General features: G+C 38.4%; 1 protein-coding gene across 1 annotated transcript in view; it reads left to right on the top strand.

Annotated features, from left to right (window-relative positions):
• The window catches only part of LOC129766561 (uncharacterized), a 53,948-nt gene that overhangs the window by 15,874 nt on the left and 10,831 nt on the right, over positions 1-27,243 (top strand). Inside the window, exon 3 of the mRNA XM_055767134.1 lies at positions 12,145-12,705. Within this exon, the coding sequence (XP_055623109.1) occupies positions 12,145-12,705 (561 nt within the window). The remainder of the gene's footprint in view (positions 1-12,144; positions 12,706-27,243) is intronic.

Here is a 27,243-nt window from a genome sequence, read left to right as displayed (position 1 = left end):
TGGTTCAGTTCTCAGATTCAAATGATAGAGGAGATCACGCACTACAAATCTGCATCATCAAACTCAATATTTTCGTGGAACATCAGAAAAAAAATCTAAAATATGTTTTTCATTCTTTCGATTTTTCATGAAATCGATCCACCCACTAAATTTCAGGGGATGAGAGTTACGTAAGAGGTATGGTTCAGTTCTTATATTCTTATGATAGAGGAGATCCAGCACTACAAACCTGCATCATCAAACTCAAGATTTACGTGTGATATCAGAAAAAAAATCTAAAATATGTTTTTCATTCTTTTGACTTTTCATGAGATCGATCCACCAAATTTCGGGGGATGAGAGTTGCGTAAGAGGTATGGTCCAGTTCTCAGATTCAAATGATAGAGGAGATCACGCACTACAAATCTGCATCATCAAACTCAATATTTTCGTGGAACATCAGAAAAAAAATCCAAAATATGTTTTTCTTTCTTTCGATTTTTCATGAAATCGATCCACCCACTAAATTTCAGGGGATGAGAGTTACGTAAGAGGTATGGTTCAGTTCTTATATTCTTATGATAGAGGAGATCAAGCACTACAAATCAGCATCATCAAACTCAATATTTTCGTGGAACATCAGAAAAAAATTCCAAAATATGTTTTTCATTCTTTCGATTTTTCATGAGATCGATCCACTAAATTTCGGGGGATGAGAGTTACGTAAGAGGTATGGTTCAGTTCTTATATTCTTATGATAGAGGAGATCAAGCACTACAAATCAGCATCATCAAACTCAATATTTTCGTGGAACATCAGAAAAAAATTCCAAAATATGTTTTTCATTCTTTCGATTTTTCATGAGATCGATCCACTAAATTTCGGGGGATGAGAGTTACGTAAGAGGTATGGTCCAGTTCTTAGATTCAAAAGATAGAGGAGATCACACACTACAAATCTACATCATCAAACTAAAGATTTTCGTGTGATATCAGAGAAAAATCTAAAATATGTTTTTCATTCTTTTGACTTTTCATGAGATCGATCTACCAAATTTCGGGGGATGAGAGTTACGTAAGAGGTATGGTTCAGTTCTCAGATTCAAATGATAGAGGAGATCACGCACTACAAATCTGCATCATCAAACTCAATATTTTCGTGGAACATCAGAAAAAAAATCTAAAATATGTTTTTCATTCTTTTCACTTTTCATGAGATCGATCCACCAAATTTCGGGGGATGAGAGTTACGTAAGAGGTATGGTCCAGTTCTCAGATTCAAATGATAGAGGAGATCACGCACTACAAATCTGCATCATCAAACTCAATATTTTCGTGGAACATCAGAAAAAAAATCGAAAATATGTTTTTCATTCTTTCGATTTTTCATGAAATCGATCCACCCACTAAATTTCAGGGGATGAGAGTTACGTAAGAGGTATGGTTCAGTTCTTATATTCTTATGATAGAGGAGATCAAGCACTACAAACCTGCAACATCAAACTCAAGATTTACGTGTGATATCAGAAAAAAAATCTAAAATATGTTTTTCATTCTTTTGACTTTTCATGAGATCGATCCACCAAATTTCGGGGGATGAGAGTTACGTAAGAGGTATGGTTCAGTTCTTATATTCTTATGATAGAGGAGATCAAGTACTACAAACCTGCATCATCAAACTCAAGATTTACGTGTGATATCAGAAAAAAATTCAAAAACATGTTTTACATTCTTTTGATTTATCATGAGATCGATCCACCAAATTTCGGGGGATGAGAGTTACGTAAGAGGTATGGTCCAGTTCTTAGATTCAAATGATAGAGGAGATCACGCACTACAAATCTACATCATCAAACTCAAGAATGTCATGTGATATCAGAAAAAAATTCGGAAATATAATATTCATTCTTTCGATTTTTCATGAAATCGATTCTTAGATTCGAATGATAGAGTAGATCACGCATCGCAAAAAAAAATATATTCGGGAACATAGGGCCCTATTCCAGAAAACGAGACGAGCAGACGAGCGCTCGTCTCGTTTGTTTTCATATTCCAGAATCCGAGCTCGACTAAAAACAGACGAGTAGCTCGTCTGGCTCGACGACCGTTTGGCCGCGCTCGTCGATGAATCAGTCGAATCGTCTAGTTTGTTTGATGTGTTTGTTCACCTTGTTGATTGAAAACATCGGTATTCTTCTGCTCCGCCTTTATCTTCGAAAATTGTTTCACGACTAAACTAGTATTGCATAAGCAATGTATGTTTTCAACTGCAACCATCAAATTCAATTCAGTAATTGCAAGATTTTACAGATTTTCAAATGGACCTCTCCCAAACAACACAACCAAATGTAAACATTGAACTCATATCCAGAGATGCTAGATGATTGTTTTGCATATATGAACACGGCACGAAAAGGGTCTTCACATATTGAACGAAAATGAGTAATTCAAAACAACTACTTTATTGGAAATACGTATATATAGATTTAAAACTTTTCTTGATAAATCGTTGATTAGGTGAACAAACATTGCCCCCAATAAATCCATAATAACAAAACGTCTGATGATAACACACAACCATATGCTCGAGGAAACAAACAAAAACATGTCTTCTTATCTGACTTCACTGATCATACTGAGAAAAACTGATTTCTCATGAATTTGATCCACTAAATTTTTGAAGGATGAAAGTAACGTAAGAGTTATGGTCCAGTTCTTATATTCAATCTGCATATTTATTCGTGTAATATCAGGGAAAAAATCGAAAACATGTTTTTTATTCTGACCTATTCGACAAATAAAATTAAAAACATTTTGATTGTTTCTATTCGCCAAAAACAAGGAAAATGACACATTCTCCATTTATAACTTACTTTTCGAACAGAAGCAAATCGAACGAAACGCAAAAACAACTCGAACGAAAATCGGATTTCTGAAGTAACATTTCTGTTAGTATTGTAAGACTATTTGTTGTTGCAAATAAAATAACTTAGGTACTTAAGGACATTAGAGCTTTGAAATAAAAAGACGATTCGTAATATTTATTAAACATAATTTTACAAGCTTATTCGTTGAATTGATAATCCAGTGATCCAGTTCATTTCCTCGGGGTGATCCACAACGGTACATGAAAAAAAGAAATATTATGTAAATTTAATGAAATAATAAATCAATATTATCAAAAACATAACATTAAATATTAACGTTTTAGAAAGCATTCTCGTATAAAAAAATGATTTCCAAATGATTTTTGATAGACCGCGAGAAATAGAACTAGTTTTTGAAATTTCCAAATTCGAATCGATACTTTATTCGATAGTTTTTCATACCGCGACTGAAGGGGTTTCGATATAGGTTGTCTTGAAGAAACCGAAGGACTTCCTCTTATATTTAAAACGATAACTATTTATAACGCGACCGAAGAGGTTTCGTCATGGGTTGCCTCGAAAGGAACCGGAGGAATTCCTCTTATATTTGAATCGATATTTATTTATTACGCGACCGAACAGGTTTCGTCATGGGTTACCTCGGAAGGAACCGGAGGAATTCCTCTTATATTTGAATCGATATTTATTTATTACGCGACCGAAGAGGTTTCGTCATGGGTTACCTCGAAAGGAACCGGAGGAATTCCTCTTATATTTAAATCGATAATTACTTATAACGCGACCGAGAGGTTTCGTCATGGGTTGCCTCGAAAGGAACCGGAGGAATCCCTCTTATATATTAAACGATAATTACTTATAACGCGACCGAAGAGGTTTCGTCATGGGTTGCCTCGAAAGGAACCGGAGGAATTCCTCTTATATTTAAATCGATAGTTTCTTATAACGCGACCGAAGAGGTTTCGTCATGGGTTGCCTCGAAAGGAACCGGAGGAATTCCTCTTATATTTAAATCGATAATTACTTATAACGCGACCGAAGAGGTTTCGTCATGGGTTGCCTCGAAAGGAACCGGAGGAATCCCTCTTATATATTAAACGATAATTACTTATAACGCGACCGAAGAGGTTTCGTCATGGGTTGCCTCGAAAGGAACCGGAGGAATTCCTCTTATATTTGAATCAATATTTATTTATTACGCGACCGAAGAGGTTTCGTCATGGGTTGCCTCGAAAGGAACCGGAGGAATCCCTCTTATATATTAAACGATAATTACTTATAACGCGACCGAAGAGGTTTCGTCATGGGTTGCCTCGAAAGGAACCGGAGGAATCCCTCTTATATATTAAACGATAATTACTTATAACGCGACCGAAGAGGTTTCGTCATGGGTTGCCTCGAAAGGAACCGGAGGAATTCCTCTTATATTTGAATCAATATTTATTTATTACGCGACCGAAGAGGTTTCGTCATAAGTTGTCTCGAAAGGAACCGGAGGAATCCCTCTTATATATTAAACGATAATTACTTATAACGCGACCGAAGAGGTTTCGTCATGGGTTGCCTCGAAAGGAACCAGAGGAATTCCTCTTATATTTAAATCGATAGTTACTTATAACGCGACCGAAGAGGTTTCGTCATGGGTTGCCTCGAAAGGAACCGGAGGAATCCCTCTTATATTTTAAACGATAATTACTTATAACGCGATCGAAGAGGTTTCGTCATGGGTTGCCTCGAAAGGAACCGGAGGAATTCCTCTTATATTTGAATCGATAATTACTTATAACGCGACCGAAGAGGTTTCGTCATGGGTTGCCTCGAAAGGAACCGGAGGAATCCCTCTTATATTTTAAACGATAATTACTCATAACGCGACCGAAGAGGTTTCGTCATGGGTTGCCTCGAAAGGAACCGGAGGAATCCCTCTTATATATTAAACGATAATTACTTATAACGCGACCGAAGAGGTTTCGTCATGGGTTGCCTCGAAAGGAACCAGAGGAATTCCTCTTATATTTAAATCGATAGTTACTTATAACGCGACCGAAGAGGTTTCGTCATGGGTTGCCTCGAAAGGAACCGGAGGAATCCCTCTTATATTTTAAACGATAATTACTTATAACGCGATCGAAGAGGTTTCGTCATGGGTTGCCTCGAAAGGAACCGGAGGAATTCCTCTTATATTTGAATCGATAATTACTTATAACGCGACCGAAGAGGTTTCGTCATGGGTTGCCTCGAAAGGAACCGGAGGAATCCCTCTTATATTTTAAACGATAATTACTTATAACGCGACCGAAGAGGTTTCGTCATGGGTTGCCTCGAAAGGAACCGGAGGAATCCCTCTTATATATTAAACGATAATTACTTATAACGCGACCGAAGAGGTTTCGTCATGGGTTGCCTCGAAAGGAACCGGAGGAATCCCTCTTATATTTTAAACGATAATTACTCATAACGCGACCGAAGAGGTTTCGTCATGGGTTGCCTCGAAAGGAACCGGAGGAATCCCTCTTATATATTAAACGATAATTACTTATAACGCGACCGAAGAGGTTTCGTCATGGGTTGCCTCGAAAGGAACCAGAGGAATTCCTCTTATATTTAAATCGATAGTTACTTATAACGCGACCGAAGAGGTTTCGTCATGGGTTGCCTCGAAAGGAACCGGAGGAATCCCTCTTATATTTTAAACGATAATTACTTATAACGCGATCGAAGAGGTTTCGTCATGGGTTGCCTCGAAAGGAACCGGAGGAATTCCTCTTATATTTGAATCGATAATTACTTATAACGCGACCGAAGAGGTTTCGTCATGGGTTGCCTCGAAAGGAACCGGAGGAATCCCTCTTATATTTTAAACGATAATTACTTATAACGCGACCGAAGAGGTTTCGTCATGGGTTGCCTCGAAAGGAACCGGAGGAATCCCTCTTATATATTAAACGATAATTACTTATAACGCGACCGAAGAGGTTTCGTCATGGGTTGCCTCGAAAGGAACCGGAGGAATTCCTCTTATATTTGAATCAATATTTATTTATTACGCGACCGAAGAGGTTTCGTCATGGGTTGCCTCGAAAGGAACCGGAGGAATCCCTCTTATATATTAAACGATAATTACTTATAACGCGACCGAAGAGGTTTCGTCATGGGTTGCCTCGAAAGGAACCGGAGGAATCCCTCTTATATATTAAACGATAATTACTTATAACGCGACCGAAGAGGTTTCGTCATGGGTTGCCTCGAAAGGAACCGGAGGAATCCCTCTTATATATTAAACGATAATTACTTATAACGCGACCGAAGAGGTTTCGTCATGGGTTGCCTCGAAAGGAACCGGAGGAATTCCTCTTATATTTGAATCAATATTTATTTATTACGCGACCGAAGAGGTTTCGTCATAAGTTGTCTCGAAAGGAACCGGAGGAATCCCTCTTATATATTAAACGATAATTACTTATAACGCGACCGAAGAGGTTTCGTCATGGGTTGCCTCGAAAGGAACCAGAGGAATTCCTCTTATATTTAAATCGATAGTTACTTATAACGCGACCGAAGAGGTTTCGTCATGGGTTGCCTCGAAAGGAACCGGAGGAATCCCTCTTATATTTTAAACGATAATTACTTATAACGCGATCGAAGAGGTTTCGTCATGGGTTGCCTCGAAAGGAACCGGAGGAATTCCTCTTATATTTGAATCGATAATTACTTATAACGCGACCGAAGAGGTTTCGTCATGGGTTGCCTCGAAAGGAACCGGAGGAATCCCTCTTATATTTAAATCGATAATCACATATAACACGAGCGGAGAGGTTTCGTTGTCAATCATCGAACATGAATCATTTTTCGAATTTTACAATATAGCATACTCATAAAAAATGCGGACTACTTTTGATTCAACAAGAGTTTTTTTTTGTATTAAGCCATTTTTGGTAGACAATGGAATAATTTTAAATAAACGTACCATAATGCTACCTTATTCTAATCAGTGCCTAACTCCGTTTACTTGACATAAAATACTGTATTACCTCAACGGAATTTGACATTGGATGGAATAACCTAGCATCTGGGTGTACCAAGAGAATTATTCGTTGAGTATCATGTAACAACGATGATCGTCTTTTGAAGATTCATATCTGATAGATAATAAAATTTGGCGACGCAAAGCAATAAAAAAGGGTATATAAAATAGAGTAAATATGAATACAGTAGAATTCCGATTATCCGCGGAATAGTCTGCTTAGTTCATCGCGAATAACGAAACTTGCGGATAACGCAAAAAAATATTAAAAATTAGTTCGAAACACGAAAAGAAGATATTTCAGCATGAAAACTACATTTTATCAATACAGAAATCATTAAACTATCCATCTACAAGGTCGAGGTCAGATAATGTGAAAGCTATGACCAAGACAAAAGTGCATGAAACTATCACAAATTCCGGGAAGGCATATGGATTTACTATGTAAGTCGCTGTCGTGCATAATCCGGACTGCGGATCATCCGATCGCGGATAATCGGGGGTTCCACTGTATATAGATATAAATCGTTAAATATCACCGAATTCAGGACGTTGCGCCTTTCTCCAAATTACAGCAACACCATTTTTTCTCCATCATAGGTCTTCGTTTCCATTTCGTAGGTTGCCATAGCTTATAAACGGATGATTGGATTCGAATCTAAAATGAATGGTAGTTAAAATGTGATAAAATCAATCGGGTAATTACTTTCCAGTTATACTTTATCGGACGCATCAAATTTTGTCATTTCCAAGACAAGTAATAATAACGAAGTTCAAGAAGGTAATCCGGAACCACGACAAAAATAATCCTCGATGCACAGAAAACTACTGCTAAGGGCTTGGTTATGTTATCCATCCACTAGCGTTCGCTACGCCATCCAAGAAAACTCGAACGTTTGCTACAGTTGTACATCGATACAAATCCTGAAAACGATTTCAAAGATATTTGCATATTTTCCAATCCTTACCGTCCAATTTTTCTTACCATGATGCTAGATTCTGCCGACTCGAATTATCGATATCAAAATTGCCGTTCGACGCGAAACGCGTAACGCGAAATAATTTTTACTATGTGAGGTTTTCCATTTACAAATACTCAGCAACTACCAAAACAAATTCGCGTTGACAGTGGAATAGTGTCGACGTCTGGTGGTGACTTCCAAATAGGGGCCATAATTTGGGTCCCGAACTAGTTAGTGTAATCTCTATCAGATTAGATGACACGAAACCAGTTTTAAAATGTTAACATTTGAATGAAAATTTTAACATCATGTTTTTAAATTACTTGAAACACGTATTTCTGATTTTTTTTAACCATTTGACTATACATTTCTAACATTGTTACTGCAACATTTCATCATAATATAAAGTTTTCTTCAAAAACAATTTTCGTACGAGATTTTTCACCACATCCAAAACAAAGTGTTTTTCGTTTAAACATAATACTAATTTTGTACGGAAAAGTTAATTTTCATTCATAGTTTTAATTTTAAAAAAGTGTTCATTCCGCCTGAAAATCAAATATTTTTTAACGTTCCCCTAAACTAGTAAACGAGACTCAATGCTGTCAACGCGGATACTGAAGTACAGCTGGGCGGCATCCGAGATGGAAAATGTAAGGTGGGAAGATTTTTGAATCTGTGACGTCACACATTTTATTTATGTGTGTTACTTTTCTTATAATAATCCACTGCGTAGGAAAAGTATTGTTATTAAAAGTAAAAATAATTAGATGAAATGGACGAACTAGTTTTTTTACTTAAATTATTGCTAGCGTTCAAAATCATGAGGACCCAACTGACATTTTAGCGGAAACTGAAACTTCAGTATTATTTGAACTCTAGAATTATATTATTTGAATTAATTATTTCGTGAAACAGCTGAAAACACAAATTACACAAACTACAGTATTTATTTTGTCAAGTTCATTCAAAAGACAAAGGAAAAAAAATCAATGCATAAGATCTAAATGAACATTTCAGCTGCCACTTCGTTTTTCTCATTATCCAAGGAATTTTCGATACCTTCGTCTTTGAGCTGCGCGTAGCAAGATTCTAACGTCGCAAAGTAATTCAACAATTCTGCAGAAGGCTAACCTGGTTCGACCAAAAACGTAAATGAACAAAGTCAGAGTCACAGAATCAGCCGTATGGCACCCGCCATGTTTTTGATGCCAACATCTCACACGTCAGAAGTATTTGTTTTCTTCAAAACAGCGATCCGCGTTGACGACAGTGAGCTTCATTTACTAGTTTAGGGGAGCGTCAAAGAACAGCTGATTTTCAGTCGGAGTGAACGTTTTCAAAATTAAAATTATGAATGAAAATTAGCTTTCCTATATCAAATTAGTATTCTGTTTAAATTAAAAACATTTTTGTTTGCAGGTGAGAAAAAGTCTCATACGAAAATTGTTTATGAAGACAACTTTATATTATAAAGAAAAAAATCAGCAACAATGTTGGAATTGTATGACCATATGGTTGAATGAAAGTCAGAAATACGTGTTTCTAATAATTGAATAACATAATGTGAAAATTTTCATTCAAATTTTAAAATTTGAAAACCGGCTTCGTGTCTTCTAATCTGGTAGAGATTACACTAACGATTTTGGAACCCAAATTATGACTCAAACTTGAAGTCGCCACCAGACGTCGACGTTATCGCGAATTACCAATTTACCATCATCTGACATATCGTGATGTCGATGATGAACATTTACAGCAGAGAGATACTGAGATAGGCGGTGACGGTAGGTAGAGTGAGATAGCGATAATCGTGTCATACACCTGCACAGAATCGTTTGTTCCTTTGACGGAGAAACATTTGACAGCGCATGGGGAAAAAAGGTTGCAAGTTTCTTCATGTAAAATGCACTTCAAAAATAAATTTGATTGACTCCGTATGACCTAGATTGAGAAGCAATGTTTTCCGCTTGCGTCCTAGTTTAAGACGAATGAACTGAACACACCCTCATTGTGAAAAATGTAATTACGATTGCTGACAAGAGACAAACTTCCATGAAGTTGCTCTAAAATCCAAAAATAGTAGACATTAGAATACTAATTCTGATATAAGAAATCAAATGTTCTGTTTTTATACGGTTTTATTTAGCTTGCCCTGTAATTTGCCGATTGATCTGAAATTCCTGTTGACCGATTGATCTGTAATTTGGAACACACCTTTATCTCTGCAGTCATTATAAAACTGCGTATTTCATTATTTTAAAAATTCAAGATGGCGGCCGCTACAAAATGGCGGATTACATATTTTCTCAAAACCTCATCAATATGGGTTTTTACCAAACACCATCAATATGGGTATCAAATGGAAGGGCTTGACTAGTAGAACAAAGTTATTCATTAGGAATGCAAGTCCAAAATGGCCGCCACAACAAAATGGCGGAATATATATTTTCTCAAAACCACATCAAAATGGCTACCAAATGAAAAGGCTTGACTAGTAGAACACAGTTATTCATACGGAATGCAAATTCAAAATGGCCGCCACAACAAAATGGTGGATTACATATTTTCTCAAAACACCATCAATATGGGTATCAAATGGAAGGGCTTGACTAGTAGAACACAGTTATTTATGAGGAATGCAAATTCAAAATGGCCGCCACAACAAAATGGCGGATTACATATTTTCTCAAAACCCCATCAATATGGGTATTTACCAAACATCATCAATATGGGTATCAAATGGAAGGGCTTGACTAGTAGAACACAGTTATTCATTAGGAATGCAAGTCCAAAATGGCCGCCACAACAAAATTCCTCAAAACCACATCAAAATGGCTATCAAAAGAAAAGGCTTGACTAATAGAACACAGTTATTCATTAGGAATGCAAATTCAAAATGGCCGCCACAACAAAATGGTGGATTGCATTTTTTCTCAAAACCCCATCAATATGGGTATTAAATGAAAGGGATGGACTAGTAGAACACAGTTGTTCATGAAAAATGCAGATCCAAAATGACGGATTACATATTTTCTCCAAACCCCATCAATATGGGTATCAAATGAATGGGATTGACTAGTAGATCACAGCTATCTATGAAAATTCAAATCCAAATACAAGTGAACTACTTTTTAAACGGTTTCATTCAAATTCACCTTTTTGTATGTATGTTTGTATGTCTGTAGAAATGTCCCAAATTCATAAAAAATTGACCCCGTTCCTTTTGAGTTATTGATCAGAAATTCGGAACAAATCTTTATCTCTGCTATCATTATAATACTGTGTATTTCATTATCTAAAAAATCCAGTGAACCGTAATCTGTCGAAGCGTGTGAGAGAAACGAAGAAAAAACACCACACAAAACTTCTCGCGCTCACGTGTGCACAAAAACCGAACAAGGCAGTGCGGTTGCCGAAGAAGATTGATATTTTCGTGGTGAACTTATCGTCTGTTCAGCTGACGACGGTGGAGTTAGGGTTACTTAATAAGGGGTTGAATTTCGCTCTTCCCCCCAAGTGTGCTTCTGTTGCTGACATCGTGAACAACATTGAAAGTGCCATACAATATAACAACTGTACGTCGAAGTCTACTCTCCGTCATGATGTTGAGGGGTGTATCGTGGACATAGTGGAAAAGACGAATAGCTCAAAACCACTTACTTCTAGCATTGAAAGAGCGATACGGCAGCTAAAAGCACGCGACGTGATTTACTCCTGCGCGGATAAAGGCAGCGCTGTGGTGATAAACAGGATTACAACACTAGAGTTCTGGACATGATCGCCACTGGTCCGTACGAAGAGTATAAATTTAAAAATGGTAAGCCAAAAGATCCTCTCAATGTGCTGATAGAAGAAGCAAAGGCAAAAAGTCGCGCGGAAAATCTTGAGAGGAGACTACACGTTCCGAACTCAAGATTAGCATTGTTGTATTGTCTACCGAAAATTCATAAAAACCCGGTGGCAATGCGATCAATATCCTCCAACATATGCACCCCGACGGAGAAAATGGCAGCTTGGTTGTGTGTGACACAACGTATCTCACGGTAGCAGAAGTGCATGAACCAAAACTTCTTCACGTTCAGAGGAGAGTTTTATAAACAGACATTTGGACTCAGCATGGGCAGCAAACTTTCTCCGCTTCTAGCTGAAGTATTCATGAGCGATTTTGAAGTAGATCTCCAAAAAGAAAGACTCTTCCCTTGTGTTTCGTGGCGCTACGTGGATGACATTTTTGCTGCTGTAAAAGAGCGCTATCTGTCGCAGACTTTGATTTTGTTAAATTCTTGGCATAGTACGATAAAATTCACGGTCGAAAAGGAGTCGGATGGAAAACACCCTTTCTTGGATCTAATCATCACAAGAAAAGAGGACAACATTCTGAAATTTGGCATTTACCGAAAGCCGACCTCCACGGATCGGTATATAACATCCGACTCCTACCATTTTGAAGCACAGAAGAAAGCCGCCTTCCATTCAATGTCTCACCGCCTATTTAACATTCCGATGGAAAAAGCCGAATTCGAAGCAGAAAGGAAGAAAATCCACGAGGCTGCCTTTCTCAACAGTTATAACGAAGGGTTCATAAATAAGATCCTCCGGAAACATGAGAGAATGAAACACCACCAAAACGCAACCATCCTTCAATCACAAAAAGAGGACATTCAAAGAATTGGTCTCCCGTTTTACCCGAAAGTGACGAATGCCATTCGAGGGATACTGAATAAACACGGCTTTCATATAGCCTACAAGAGCGCCCACATGCTGAAAAATCTCCTGTGTTCCCCCGAGGACAAGATCCCGTCGGATGAAAAGTCCGGTATCTACGAGATTATGTGCAAATCTTGCCCGGCTGTGTATATTGGCCAAACCCGTCGGAAGCTTTTTTTTTTTTTTTTTTTTTTTATCTTCGCTTGTTTTACGTCGGCATATTTCCGCCACTTTAGTGCCAATCACCGACATCAGGGAGGCGACTCCACCTGTTCCTACCTATCAGACTCAACAACTCATGAGCCGGGCCAACTTCTTTTACTTCCCTTCCGAAGGAAGACGTAACCAGAGATTTTTCGCCTCAGAAAATCCCAACGACGCCAGCTGGGATTGAACCCAGGCCGATCGGATTGTGAGGCTGTTACGCTAACCACACAACCACTGGCGCCGTCAACCGTCGGAAGCTGAAAGTACGAAAAAAAAGCTGAAAGAAACGAATCGAGTGTTGCAGCTCACTCTACCGGACTGAATCATCAAATTGATTTGGACAACGCGAGACTCAAGAAGTGTGTCAGAAAGGCTTCCCATCTTAATGCATGGAATCCATGTTCATTCACACTGCTGAGCCGCCGCTTATGAATGAATTCTAAGCTCCGATTACATAATCTTTATTCAACCTGACGAAACAGAGCATCCAATGACCTGACTTCTCTTCGATGTGTACTACACCAGTACATAGCTGTTTTTCTTTTTGCTGGAATTCAGTCGGACATCGTCCTGTAGATGGGCAGCACAGAGCCCGAAACCGGCAGACTAAAACGGTAAATTTAACATCCTTTTTACGTTTGTAAAAGCAATAAGTGTTGTTTCCTGTCACGCCTCGCGTATAGTGTTGTGAATGTACTAAAAACTAGAAATTTAAAAAAATAAAAAATTAACTTTTTAAGTTAAACGGTTTAATGTACTAAAAGCTAGAAAATAATTAGGCAAGTAGCAGTTAGTAGTTACCACATCCCTTCCATCATTAATCTAGGGCAATACAAACATACATACAAACATACATACAAACATACATGCAAAAAGGTCAAGTTGAATGAAACCGTTTAAAAAAGTAGTTCACTTGTATTTGGATTTGAATTTTCATAGATAGCTGTGATCTACTAGTCAATCCCTTTAATATGATACCCATATTGATGGGGTTTGGAAAACATATACTCCGCCATTTTGGATCTGCATTTTTCATGAATAACTGTGTTCTACTAGTCTATCCCTTTCATTTGATACTCATATTGATGGAGTTTTGAGAAAATATGTAATCCACCATTTTGATGTGGCGGCCATTTTGTATTTGCATTCCGTATGAATAACTGTGTTCTACTAGTCAAGCCTTTTCATTTGGTAGCCATTTTGATGTGGTTTTGAGAAAATATATATTCCGCCATTTTGTTGTGGCGGCCATTTTGGACTTGCATTCCTAATGAATAACTTTGTTCTACTAGTCAAGCCCTTCCATTTGATACCCATATTGATGGTGTTTGGTAAAAACCCATATTGATGAGGTTTTGAGAAAATATGTAATCCGCCATTTTGTAGCGGCCGCCATCTTGAATTTTTAAAATAATGAAATACGCAGTTTTATAATGACTGCAGAGATAAAGGTGTGTTCCAAATTACAGATCAATCGGTCAACAGGAATTTCAGATCAATCGGCAAATTACAGGGCAAGCTAAATAAAACCGTATAAAAACAGAACATTTGATTTCTTATATCAGAATTAGTATTCTAATGTCTACTATTTTTGGATTTTAGAGCAACTTCATGGAAGTTTGTCTCTTGTCAGCAATCGTAATTACATTTTTCACAATGAGGGTGTGTTCAGTTCATTCGTCTTAAACTAGGACGCAAGCGGAAAACATTGCTTCTCAATCTAGGTCATACGGAGTCAATCAAATTTATTTTTGAAGTGCATTTTACATGAAGAAACTTGCAACCTTTTTTCCCCATGCGCTGTCAAATGTTTCTCCGTCAAAGGAACAAACGATTCTGTGCAGGTGTATGACACGATTATCGCTATCTCACTCTACCTACCGTCACCGCCTATCTCAGTATCTCTCTGCTGTAAATGTTCATCATCGACATCACGATATGTCAGATGATGGTAAATTGGTAATTCGCGATAACGTCGACGTCTGGTGGCGACTTCAAGTTTGAGTCATAATTTGGGTTCCAAAATCGTTAGTGTAATCTCTACCAGATTAGAAGACACGAAGCCGGTTTTCAAATTTTAAAATTTGAATGAAAATTTTCACATTATGTTATTCAATTATTAGAAACACGTATTTCTGACTTTCATTCAACCATATGGTCATACAATTCCAACATTGTTGCTGATTTTTTTCTTTATAATATAAAGTTGTCTTCATAAACAATTTTCGTATGAGACTTTTTCTCACCTGCAAACAAAAATGTTTTTAATTTAAACAGAATACTAATTTGATATAGGAAAGCTAATTTTCATTCATAATTTTAATTTTGAAAACGTTCACTCCGACTGAAAATCAGCTGTTCTTTGACGCTCCCCTAAACTAGTAAATGAAGCTCACTGTCGTCAACGCGGATCGCTGTTTTGAAGAAAACAAATACTTCTGACGTGTGAGATGTTGGCATCAAAAACATGGCGGGTGCCATACGGCTGATTCTGTGACTCTGACTTTGTTAATTTACGTTTTTGGTCGAACCAGGTTAGCCTTCTGCAGAATTGTTGAATTACTTTGCGACGTTAGAATCTTGCTACGCGCAGCTCAAAGACGAAGGTATCGAAAATTCCTTGGATAATGAGAAAAACGAAGTGGCAGCTGAAATGTTCATTTAGATCTTATGCATTGATTTTTTGACGTAGGACTACGTCTAACCGGAAGATATAGGGGGTGAAATGGAAATCTAGGCACTGAACAAGTAGGAAAAAATGCAAGATTTGGAACGCTTATAACTCGCGCATTTCTCAATAGATCGGAAAGGTTTTTGCATCAATTGATAGGAAATATATCTACGCATCTATCATAACGAATAACATTTCATTTTTCTTGAGATAAATAATTGAATAATTGTGAAATATCAAGCATTGTCAAAATGCACTATGTGCCCATTTTTGATTGGTCCATTTTGTGCTCCTCAAATCGTACCGACCAAAACGGGCAACCAGAGCAGCAGCGAAATAGAATGAAGCACGATTGGAAAGGAAAAAGAAAAAATTAACGAAACATTGGTCGCAGTCTCACACATGCGTAACTCTCGAGCCAGCCAGTCAGCTTAAAAATCCCCGCTCCGCTGCCGTAACGATCATTCTCATTCAAACCGTACACCACATCGTTTCGTATCACATCACATTAACAAACCAACACAAGCAGCCATGTCTGGACATGGTAAAGGAGGAAAAGTGAAGGGAAAGCGTGTTGATCTGGAGTTCCCCGCAAGGGTAGCTAGGCCGAGCGCGTTAGTACCAGTGCACCAGTCCACCTAGCCGGCGTTATTTAGTTTCGGCCGCCGAAGTGATCGAGTTAGCTGGCAAAGCTGCTCGCGACGATAAGAAAACCCGCATTCGGAACAGAACACATTCGGTTCGGTGGACATCAAGACAACAACAGGCAGTTGCAGCGAGTGGCGAGTGGCAAACGCAATCGCAAAACGGCATCAGGTAGCAGAAGAAAAAAGTTTGTTTTTTATACAAACTGCTTTGGTGGCAAATCCAGAACAAGGCGGCATCGAGGGCGTTCGAAATGGTTTTTTTCAAAACCACGAGTACTAAGTTTTCTAAATTGGAACCATTCCATAAAACAAGGCGCTTTTCAGGGCCATTAAACCATCCAAAAAAGAGTTTAGGAAATACAGTTCAATGCTTTCTAAAACAATATCCAAAATAATAATAAAACACAAATTGATTTTTTTATAATTTGTTTACCAGGATATGATGAGTATGTAAATTTGGCAGTTGTTCTGAGCTTATTGATTTTCACCAATTCTAAAATTGCTTCTAGATTGAAATTACAGTAATTTACACTTATCTCGAAAATTAGCTAATTGGACGGACCTGTAATGCGACATATTTAGTTGGACATTTTTGTTAACATAGAGTTCGGGGTCCAAATTATGACCCCACATTGAAAGTCAACACTGTACCACTGTCATCGCAAATGTTCAATTACAGGTGTGAAAGCTGTGGCGATTGGCAAATGCAATCGCTAAACATAAAGGTTTAGCCGAACAAGATGGGGATATCGAGTGATAACAAAACAATAAACTTTTTAGATTGAAGATAATTTTGTGATCCTGAAAAGGACCCTTTTTAGCCTGCATGTGAATCCAACGAGCGAACAAATCGTAATGAATGTATTTTTTTGCCATCGCTCTCTTTTAACGCTCATTCGTTCGTCTCGTTGGACTCGCCCCTCTGGCTGAGTCTGCCGATTTGTCTCTATCCTGTGAGTGTGTACCGCTAGAGTATAAAACACGCGGACCCCAAAAAAATATCTTATTTTCTTTCAAACCGTAAACCCGTGTGGTTGTACGGCATCGGCATCCTGGACGTAACAAAGGAGGACAAGTTAAGGGAAAGGCAAAGTCTCACTCGAACCGTGCAGGTCTCCAGTTCCCTGTTGGTCGCATTCACTGATTGCTCCGCAAGGGTAACTAGGCCGAACGGATTGGTGCCGGAGCACCAGTATACCTAACAGCAATTATAGAGTATATAGAGGCCGTCGGAGTGCTCGAGTTGGCTTGCAAAGCTGCTCACGACAATCAGAAAACCCGCATCAAAAACAAAGCAGCTTCGGTTCGGCGCTCATCAAGGCAACAATTAGTTTCAGTGAGTGGCAAAGTGTTTCTCCGGCACGTCGCATTAAATGTAATTTACTGAACAACATGTCACAAGCTGGATGGGAAGAAATTTTCCAACTGTGAAAGCTGTGGCGAGTGGCAAACGCAATAGCTAAACAGGAAGGTTTAACCGAACAAGATGGGAATATCGAGTGATAACAAAAACACAACACCAAAGGTTCTTTTCAGAACCATCAACATGTTCATAAAGAGTAAACAGTAAACTAATCCATTATTCAGGTAGATAGGTAGGTATTCACGTAGGAGAAGAAAATAAAACAATATATTTAAAATATATATTTAACAAAAGCTGTCCCCTTTGTATAGTCCTACGTCACTCCGGTTATGTCCCCGACATTACCCACCCGCCTTTTTTCCTTTGTCTTTTGAATGAACTTGACAAAATAAATACTGTAGTTTGTGTAATTTGTGTTTTCAGCTGTTTCACGAAATAATTAATTCAAATAATATAATTCTAGAGTTCAAATAATACTGAAGTTTCAGTTTCCGCTAAAATGTCAGTTGGGTCCTCATGATTTTGAACGCTAGCAATAATTTAAGTAAAAAAACTAGTTCGTCCATTTCATCTAATTATTTTTACTTTTAATAACAATACTTTTCCTACGCAGTGGATTATTATAAGAAAAGTAACACACATAAATAAAATGTGTGACGTCACAGATTCAAAAATCTTCCCACCTTACATTTTCCATCTCGGATGCCGCCCAGCTGTACTTCAGTATCCGCGTTGACAGCATTGAGTCTCGTTTACTAGTTTAGGGGAACGTTAAAAAATATTTGATTTTCAGGCGGAATGAACACTTTTTTAAAATTAAAACTATGAATGAAAATTAACTTTTCCGTACAAAATTAGTATTATGTTTAAACGAAAAACACTTTGTTTTGGATGTGGTGAAAAATCTCGTACGAAAATTGTTTTTGAAGAAAACTTTATATTATGATGAAATGTTGCAGTAACAATGTTAGAAATGTATAGTCAAATGGTTAAAAAAAATCAGAAATACGTGTTTCAAGTAATTTAAAAACATGATGTTAAAATTTTCATTCAAATGTTAACATTTTAAAACTGGTTTCGTGTCATCTAATCTGATAGAGATTACACTAACTAGTTCGGGACCCAAATTATGGCCCCTATTTGGAAGTCACCACCAGACGTCGACACTATTCCACTGTCAACGCGAATTTGTTTTGGTAGTTGCTGAGTATTTGTAAATGGAAAACCTCACATAGTAAAAATTATTTCGCGTTAGGCGGCTCGCACACCGCAGCAATAAGCAACTAGCAAACTGCAATACGCAATATACAACAGGCCACATATTTTGTTGTTCTTCGCATACCAGAGCAATAAAAACCCCTGACATTATGCAAACAATCGGCTTAATGTACGAAACTTGTCAAAATATGGGCGATAAGTTGCTCTTCAACCGACACACCGTGTTGCTAGCGACATGTGTTGCTCTGTAAGGCGGCTCGCACACCGGAGCAATGAGCAACTAGCAACTGTCAACATGCAATAAGCAATATTATCACCAATGGATTTTTCCATTTAATCTTTGTTGATCTCGCACACCGACGCAATACGATATCGCTGTCGCCTTTACAGAGCAACACATGTCGCTAGCAACACGGCGTGTCGGTTGAATAGCAACTTATCGCTCATATTTTGACAAGTTTCGTACATTAAGGCGATTGTTTGCATAATGTCAGGGGTTTTTATTGCTCTGGTATGCGAAGAACAACAAAATATGTTTCCTGTTGCATATTGTGTACTGCAGTTTGCTAGTTGCTTATTGCTGCGGTGTGCGAGCCGCCTAAAGGCGACAGCGATATCGTATTGCGTCGGTGTGCGAGATCAACAAAAATTAAATGGAAAAATGCATTGGCGATAATATTGCTTATTGCATGTTGCCATCTGCTAGTTGTTTATTGCTCCTGTGTGCGAGCCGCCTTACGCGTTTCGCGTCGAACGGCAATTTTGATATCGATAATTCGAGTCGGCAGAATCTAGCATCATGGTAAGAAAAATTGGACGGTAAGGATTGGAAAATATGCAAATATCTTTGAAATCGTTTTCAGGATTTGTATCGATGTACAACTGTAGCAAACGTTCGAGTTTTCTTGGATGGCGTAGCGAACGCTAGTGGATGGATAACATAACCAAGCCCTTAGCAGTAGTTTTCTGTGCATCGAGGATTATTTTTGTCGTGGTTCCGGATTACCTTCTTGAACTTCGTTATTATTACTTGTCTTGGAAATGACAAAATTTGATGCGTCCGATAAAGTATAACTGGAAAGTAATTACCCGATTGATTTTATCACATTTTAACTACCATTCATTTTAGATTCGAATCCAATCATCCGTTTATAAGCTATGGCAACCTACGAAATGGAAACGAAGACCTATGATGGAGAAAAAATGGTGTTGCTGTAATTTGGAGAAAGGCGCAACGTCCTGAATTCGGTGATATTTAACGATTTATATCTATATACAGTGGAACCCCCGATTATCCGCGATCGGATGATCCGCAGTCCGGATTATGCACGACAGCGACTTACATAGTAAATCCATATGCCTTCCCGGAATTTGTGATAGTTTCATGCACTTTTGTCTTGGTCATAGCTTTCACATTATCTGACCTAGACCTTGTAGATGGATAGTTTAATGATTTCTGTATTGATAAAATGTAGTTTTCATGCTGAAATATCTTCTTTTCGTGTTTCGAACTAATTTTTAATAATTTTTTGCGTTATCCGCAAGTTTCGTTATTCGCGATGAACTAAGCAGACTATTCCGCGGATAATCGGAATTCTACTGTATTCATATTTACTCTATTTTATATACCCTTTTTTATTGCTTTGCGTCGCCAAATTTTATTATCTATCAGATATGAATCTTCAAAAGACGATCATCGTTGTTACATGATACTCAACGAATAATTCTCTTGGTACACCCAGATGCTAGGTTATTCCATCCAATGTCAAATTCCGTTGAGGTAATACAGTATTTTATGTCAAGTAAACGGAGTTAGGCACTGATTAGAATAAGGTAGCATTATGGTACGTTTATTTAAAATTATTCCATTGTCTACCAAAAATGGCTTAATACAAAAAAAAACTCTTGTTGAATCAAAAGTAGACCGCATTTTTTATGAGTATGCTATATTGTAAAATTCGAAAAATGATTCATGTTCGATGATTGACAACGAAACCTCTCCGCTCGTGTTATATGTGATTATCGATTTAAATATAAGAGGGATTCCTCCGGTTCCTTTCGAGGCAACCCATGACGAAACCTCTTCGGTCGCGTTATAAGAAACTATCGATTTAAATATAAGAGGAATTCCTCCGGTTCCTTACGAGGCAACCCATGACGAAACCTCTTCGGTCGCGTAATAAATAAATATCGATTCAAATATAAGAGGAATTCCTCCGGTTCCTTCCGAGGTAACCCATGACGAAACCTCTTCGGTCGCGTAATAAATAAATATTGATTCAAATATAAGAGGGATTCCTCCGGTTCCTTTCGAGGCAACCCATGACGAAACCTCTTCGGTCGCGTTATAAGTAATTATCGATTTAAATATAAGAGGGATTCCTCCGGTTCCTTCCGAGGTAACCCATGACGAAACCTCTTCGGTCGCGTAATAAATAAATATTGATTCAAATATAAGAGGGATTCCTCCGGTTCCTTTCGAGGCAACCCATGACGAAACCTCTTCGGTCGCGTAATAAATAAATATCGATTCAAATATAAGAGGAATTCCTCCGGTTCCTTTCGAGGCAACCCATGACGAAACCTCTTCGGTCGCGTTATAAGTAATTATCGTTTAATATATAAGAGGGATTCCTCCGGTTCCTTTCGAGGCAACCCATGACGAAACCTCTTCGGTCGCGTTATAAGTAATTATCGATTTAAATATAAGAGGAATTCCTCCGGTTCCTTTCGAGGCAACCCATGACGAAACCTCTTCGGTCGCGTTATAAGTAATTATCGTTTAATATATGAGGGATTCCTCCGGTTCCTTTCGAGGCAACCCATGACGAAACCTCTTCGGTCGCGTTATAAGTAATTATCGATTTAAATATAAGAGGGATTCCTCCGGTTCCTTTCGAGGCAACCCATGACGAAACCTCTTCGGTCGCGTTATAAGTAATTATCGATTTAAATATAAGAGGGATTCCTCCGGTTCCTTTCGAGGCAACCCATGACGAAACCTCTTCGGTCGCGTTATAAGTAATTATCGTTTAATATATAAGAGGGATTCCTCCGGTTCCTTTCGAGGCAACCCATGACGAAACCTCTTCGGTCGCGTTATGAGTAATTATCGTTTAAAATATAAGAGGGATTCCTCCGGTTCCTTTCGAGGCAACCCATGACGAAACCTCTTCGGTCGCGTAATAAATAAATATCGATTTAAATATAAGAGGAATTCCTCCGGTTCCTTACGAGGCAACCCATGACGAAACCTCTTCGGTCGCGTAATAAATAAATATCGATTCAAATATAAGAGGAATTCCTCCGGTTCCTTCCGAGGTAACCCATGACGAAACCTCTTCGGTCGCGTAATAAATAAATATTGATTCAAATATAAGAGGAATTCCTCCGGTTCCTTTCGAGGCAACCCATGACGAAACCTCTTCGGTCGCGTTATAAGTAATTATCGATTTAAATATAAGAGGGATTCCTCCGGTTCCTTCCGAGGTAACCCATGACGAAACCTCTTCGGTCGCGTAATAAATAAATATTGATTCAAATATAAGAGGGATTCCTCCGGTTCCTTTCGAGGCAACCCATGACGAAACCTCTTCGGTCGCGTAATAAATAAATATCGATTCAAATATAAGAGGAATTCCTCCGGTTCCTTTCGAGGCAACCCATGACGAAACCTCTTCGGTCGCGTTATAAGTAATTATCGTTTAATATATAAGAGGGATTCCTCCGGTTCCTTTCGAGGCAACCCATGACGAAACCTCTTCGGTCGCGTTATAAGTAATTATCGTTTAAAATATAAGAGGGATTCCTCCGGTTCCTTTCGAGGCAACCCATGACGAAACCTCTTCGGTCGCGTTATAAGTAATTATCGATTCAAATATAAGAGGAATTCCTCCGGTTCCTTTCGAGGCAACCCATGACGAAACCTCTTCGATCGCGTTATAAGTAATTATCGTTTAAAATATAAGAGGGATTCCTCCGGTTCCTTTCGAGGCAACCCATGACGAAACCTCTTCGGTCGCGTTATAAGTAACTATCGATTTAAATATAAGAGGAATTCCTCTGGTTCCTTTCGAGGCAACCCATGACGAAACCTCTTCGGTCGCGTTATAAGTAATTATCGTTTAATATATAAGAGGGATTCCTCCGGTTCCTTTCGAGGCAACCCATGACGAAACCTCTTCGGTCGCGTTATGAGTAATTATCGTTTAAAATATAAGAGGGATTCCTCCGGTTCCTTTCGAGGCAACCCATGACGAAACCTCTTCGGTCGCGTTATAAGTAATTATCGATTTAAATATAAGAGGGATTCCTCCGGTTCCTTCCGAGGTAACCCATGACGAAACCTCTTCGGTCGCGTAATAAATAAATATTGATTCAAATATAAGAGGGATTCCTCCGGTTCCTTTCGAGGCAACCCATGACGAAACCTCTTCGGTCGCGTAATAAATAAATATCGATTCAAATATAAGAGGAATTCCTCCGGTTCCTTTCGAGGCAACCCATGACGAAACCTCTTCGGTCGCGTTATAAGTAATTATCGTTTAATATATAAGAGGGATTCCTCCGGTTCCTTTCGAGGCAACCCATGACGAAACCTCTTCGGTCGCGTTATAAGTAATTATCGTTTAAAATATAAGAGGGATTCCTCCGGTTCCTTTCGAGGCAACCCATGACGAAACCTCTTCGGTCGCGTTATAAGTAATTATCGATTCAAATATAAGAGGAATTCCTCCGGTTCCTTTCGAGGCAACCCATGACGAAACCTCTTCGATCGCGTTATAAGTAATTATCGTTTAAAATATAAGAGGGATTCCTCCGGTTCCTTTCGAGGCAACCCATGACGAAACCTCTTCGGTCGCGTTATAAGTAACTATCGATTTAAATATAAGAGGAATTCCTCTGGTTCCTTTCGAGGCAACCCATGACGAAACCTCTTCGGTCGCGTTATAAGTAATTATCGTTTAATATATAAGAGGGATTCCTCCGGTTCCTTTCGAGGCAACCCATGACGAAACCTCTTCGGTCGCGTTATGAGTAATTATCGTTTAAAATATAAGAGGGATTCCTCCGGTTCCTTTCGAGGCAACCCATGACGAAACCTCTTCGGTCGCGTTATAAGTAATTATCGTTTAATATATAAGAGGGATTCCTCCGGTTCCTTTCGAGGCAACCCATGACGAAACCTCTTCGGTCGCGTTATAAGTAATTATCGTTTAAAATATAAGAGGGATTCCTCCGGTTCCTTTCGAGGCAACCCATGACGAAACCTCTTCGGTCGCGTTATAAGTAATTATCGATTCAAATATAAGAGGAATTCCTCCGGTTCCTTTCGAGGCAACCCATGACGAAACCTCTTCGATCGCGTTATAAGTAATTATCGTTTAAAATATAAGAGGGATTCTTCCGGTTCCTTTCGAGGCAACCCATGACGAAACCTCTTCGGTCGCGTTATAAGTAACTATCGATTTAAATATAAGAGGAATTCCTCTGGTTCCTTTCGAGGCAACCCATGACGAAACCTCTTCGGTCGCGTTATAAGTAATTATCGTTTAATATATAAGAGGGATTCCTCCGGTTCCTTTCGAGGCAACCCATGACGAAACCTCTTCGGTCGCGTTATGAGTAATTATCGTTTAAAATATAAGAGGGATTCCTCCGGTTCCTTTCGAGGCAACCCATGACGAAACCTCTTCGGTCGCGTTATAAGTAATTATCGATTCAAATATAAGAGGAATTCCTCCGGTTCCTTTCGAGGCAACCCATGACGAAACCTCTTCGATCGCGTTATAAGTAATTATCGTTTAAAATATAAGAGGGATTCCTCCGGTTCCTTTCGAGGCAACCCATGACGAAACCTCTTCGGTCGCGTTATAAGTAACTATCGATTTAAATATAAGAGGAATTCCTCTGGTTCCTTTCGAGGCAACCCATGACGAAACCTCTTCGGTCGCGTTATAAGTAATTATCGTTTAATATATAAGAGGGATTCCTCCGGTTCCTTTCGAGACAACTTATGACGAAACCTCTTCGGTCGCGTAATAAATAAATATTGATTCAAATATAAGAGGAATTCCTCCGGTTCCTTTCGAGGCAACCCATGACGAAACCTCTTCGGTCGCGTTATAAGTAATTATCGTTTAATATATAAGAGGGATTCCTCCGGTTCCTTTCGAGGCAACCCATGACGAAACCTCTTCGGTCGCGTTATAAGTAATTATCGTTTAATATATAAGAGGGATTCCTCCGGTTCCTTTCGAGGCAACCCATGACGAAACCTCTTCGGTCGCGTAATAAATAAATATTGATTCAAATATAAGAGGAATTCCTCCGGTTCCTTTCGAGGCAACCCATGACGAAACCTCTTCGGTCGCGTTATAAGTAATTATCGTTTAATATATAAGAGGGATTCCTCCGGTTCCTTTCGAGGCAACCCATGACGAAACCTCTTCGGTCGCGTTATAAGTAATTATCGATTTAAATATAAGAGGAATTCCTCCGGTTCCTTTCGAGGCAACCCATGACGAAACCTCTTCGGTCGCGTTATAAGAAACTATCGATTTAAATATAAGAGGAATTCCTCCGGTTCCTTTCGAGGCAACCCATGACGAAACCTCTTCGGTCGCGTTATAAGTAATTATCGTTTAATATATAAGAGGGATTCCTCCGGTTCCTTTCGAGGCAACCCATGACGAAACCTCTTCGGTCGCGTTATAAGTAATTATCGATTTAAATATAAGAGGAATTCCTCCGGTTCCTTTCGAGGTAACCCATGACGAAACCTCTTCGGTCGCGTAATAAATAAATATCGATTCAAATATAAGAGGAATTCCTCCGGTTCCTTCCGAGGTAACCCATGACGAAACCTTTTCGGTCGCGTAATAAATAAATATCGATTCAAATATAAGAGGAATTCCTCCGGTTCCTTTCGAGGCAACCCATGACGAAACCTCTTAGGTCGCGTTATAAATAGTTATCGTTTTAAATATAAGAGGAAGTCCTTCGGTTTCTTCAAGACAACCTATATCGAAACCCCTTCAGTCGCGGTATGAAAAACTATCGAATAAAGTATCGATTCGAATTTGGAAATTTCAAAAACTAGTTCTATTTCTCGCGGTCTATCAAAAATCATTTGGAAATCATTTTTTTATACGAGAATGCTTTCTAAAACGTTAATATTTAATGTTATGTTTTTGATAATATTGATTTATTATTTCATTAAATTTACATAATATTTCTTTTTTTCATGTACCGTTGTGGATCACCCCGAGGAAATGAACTGGATCACTGGATTATCAATTCAACGAATAAGCTTGTAAAATTATGTTTAATAAATATTACGAATCGTCTTTTTATTTCAAAGCTCTAATGTCCTTAAGTACCTAAGTTATTTTATTTGCAACAACAAATAGTCTTACAATACTAACAGAAATGTTACTTCAGAAATCCGATTTTCGTTCGAGTTGTTTTTGCGTTTCGTTCGATTTGCTTCTGTTCGAAAAGTAAGTTATAAATGGAGAATGTGTCATTTTCCTTGTTTTTGGCGAATAGAAACAATCAAAATGTTTTTAATTTTATTTGTCGAATAGGTCAGAATAAAAAACATGTTTTCGATTTTTTCCCTGATATTACACGAATAAATATGCAGATTGAATATAAGAACTGGACCATAACTCTTACGTTACTTTCATCCTTCAAAAATTTAGTGGATCAAATTCATGAGAAATCAGTTTTTCTCAGTATGATCAGTGAAGTCAGATAAGAAGACATGTTTTTGTTTGTTTCCTCGAGCATATGGTTGTGTGTTATCATCAGACGTTTTGTTATTATGGATTTATTGGGGGCAATGTTTGTTCACCTAATCAACGATTTATCAAGAAAAGTTTTAAATCTATATATACGTATTTCCAATAAAGTAGTTGTTTTGAATTACTCATTTTCGTTCAATATGTGAAGACCCTTTTCGTGCCGTGTTCATATATGCAAAACAATCATCTAGCATCTCTGGATATGAGTTCAATGTTTACATTTGGTTGTGTTGTTTGGGAGAGGTCCATTTGAAAATCTGTAAAATCTTGCAATTACTGAATTGAATTTGATGGTTGCAGTTGAAAACATACATTGCTTATGCAATACTAGTTTAGTCGTGAAACAATTTTCGAAGATAAAGGCGGAGCAGAAGAATACCGATGTTTTCAATCAACAAGGTGAACAAACACATCAAACAAACTAGACGATTCGACTGATTCATCGACGAGCGCGGCCAAACGGTCGTCGAGCCAGACGAGCTACTCGTCTGTTTTTAGTCGAGCTCGGATTCTGGAATATGAAAACAAACGAGACGAGCGCTCGTCTGCTCGTCTCGTTTTCTGGAATAGGGCCCTATGTTCCCGAATATATTTTTTTTTGCGATGCGTGATCTACTCTATCATTCGAATCTAAGAATCGATTTCATGAAAAATCGAAAGAATGAATATTATATTTCCGAATTTTTTTCTGATATCACATGACATTCTTGAGTTTGATGATGTAGATTTGTAGTGCGTGATCTCCTCTATCATTTGAATCTAAGAACTGG

This window comes from Toxorhynchites rutilus, chromosome 2 (assembly GCF_029784135.1).
Source record: "Toxorhynchites rutilus septentrionalis strain SRP chromosome 2, ASM2978413v1, whole genome shotgun sequence".
NCBI lineage: Eukaryota > Metazoa > Arthropoda > Insecta > Diptera > Culicidae > Toxorhynchites > Toxorhynchites rutilus.
Note: the sequence above shows the minus strand (reverse complement) of the source record. Positions and strands in the feature narration are given on the sequence as shown.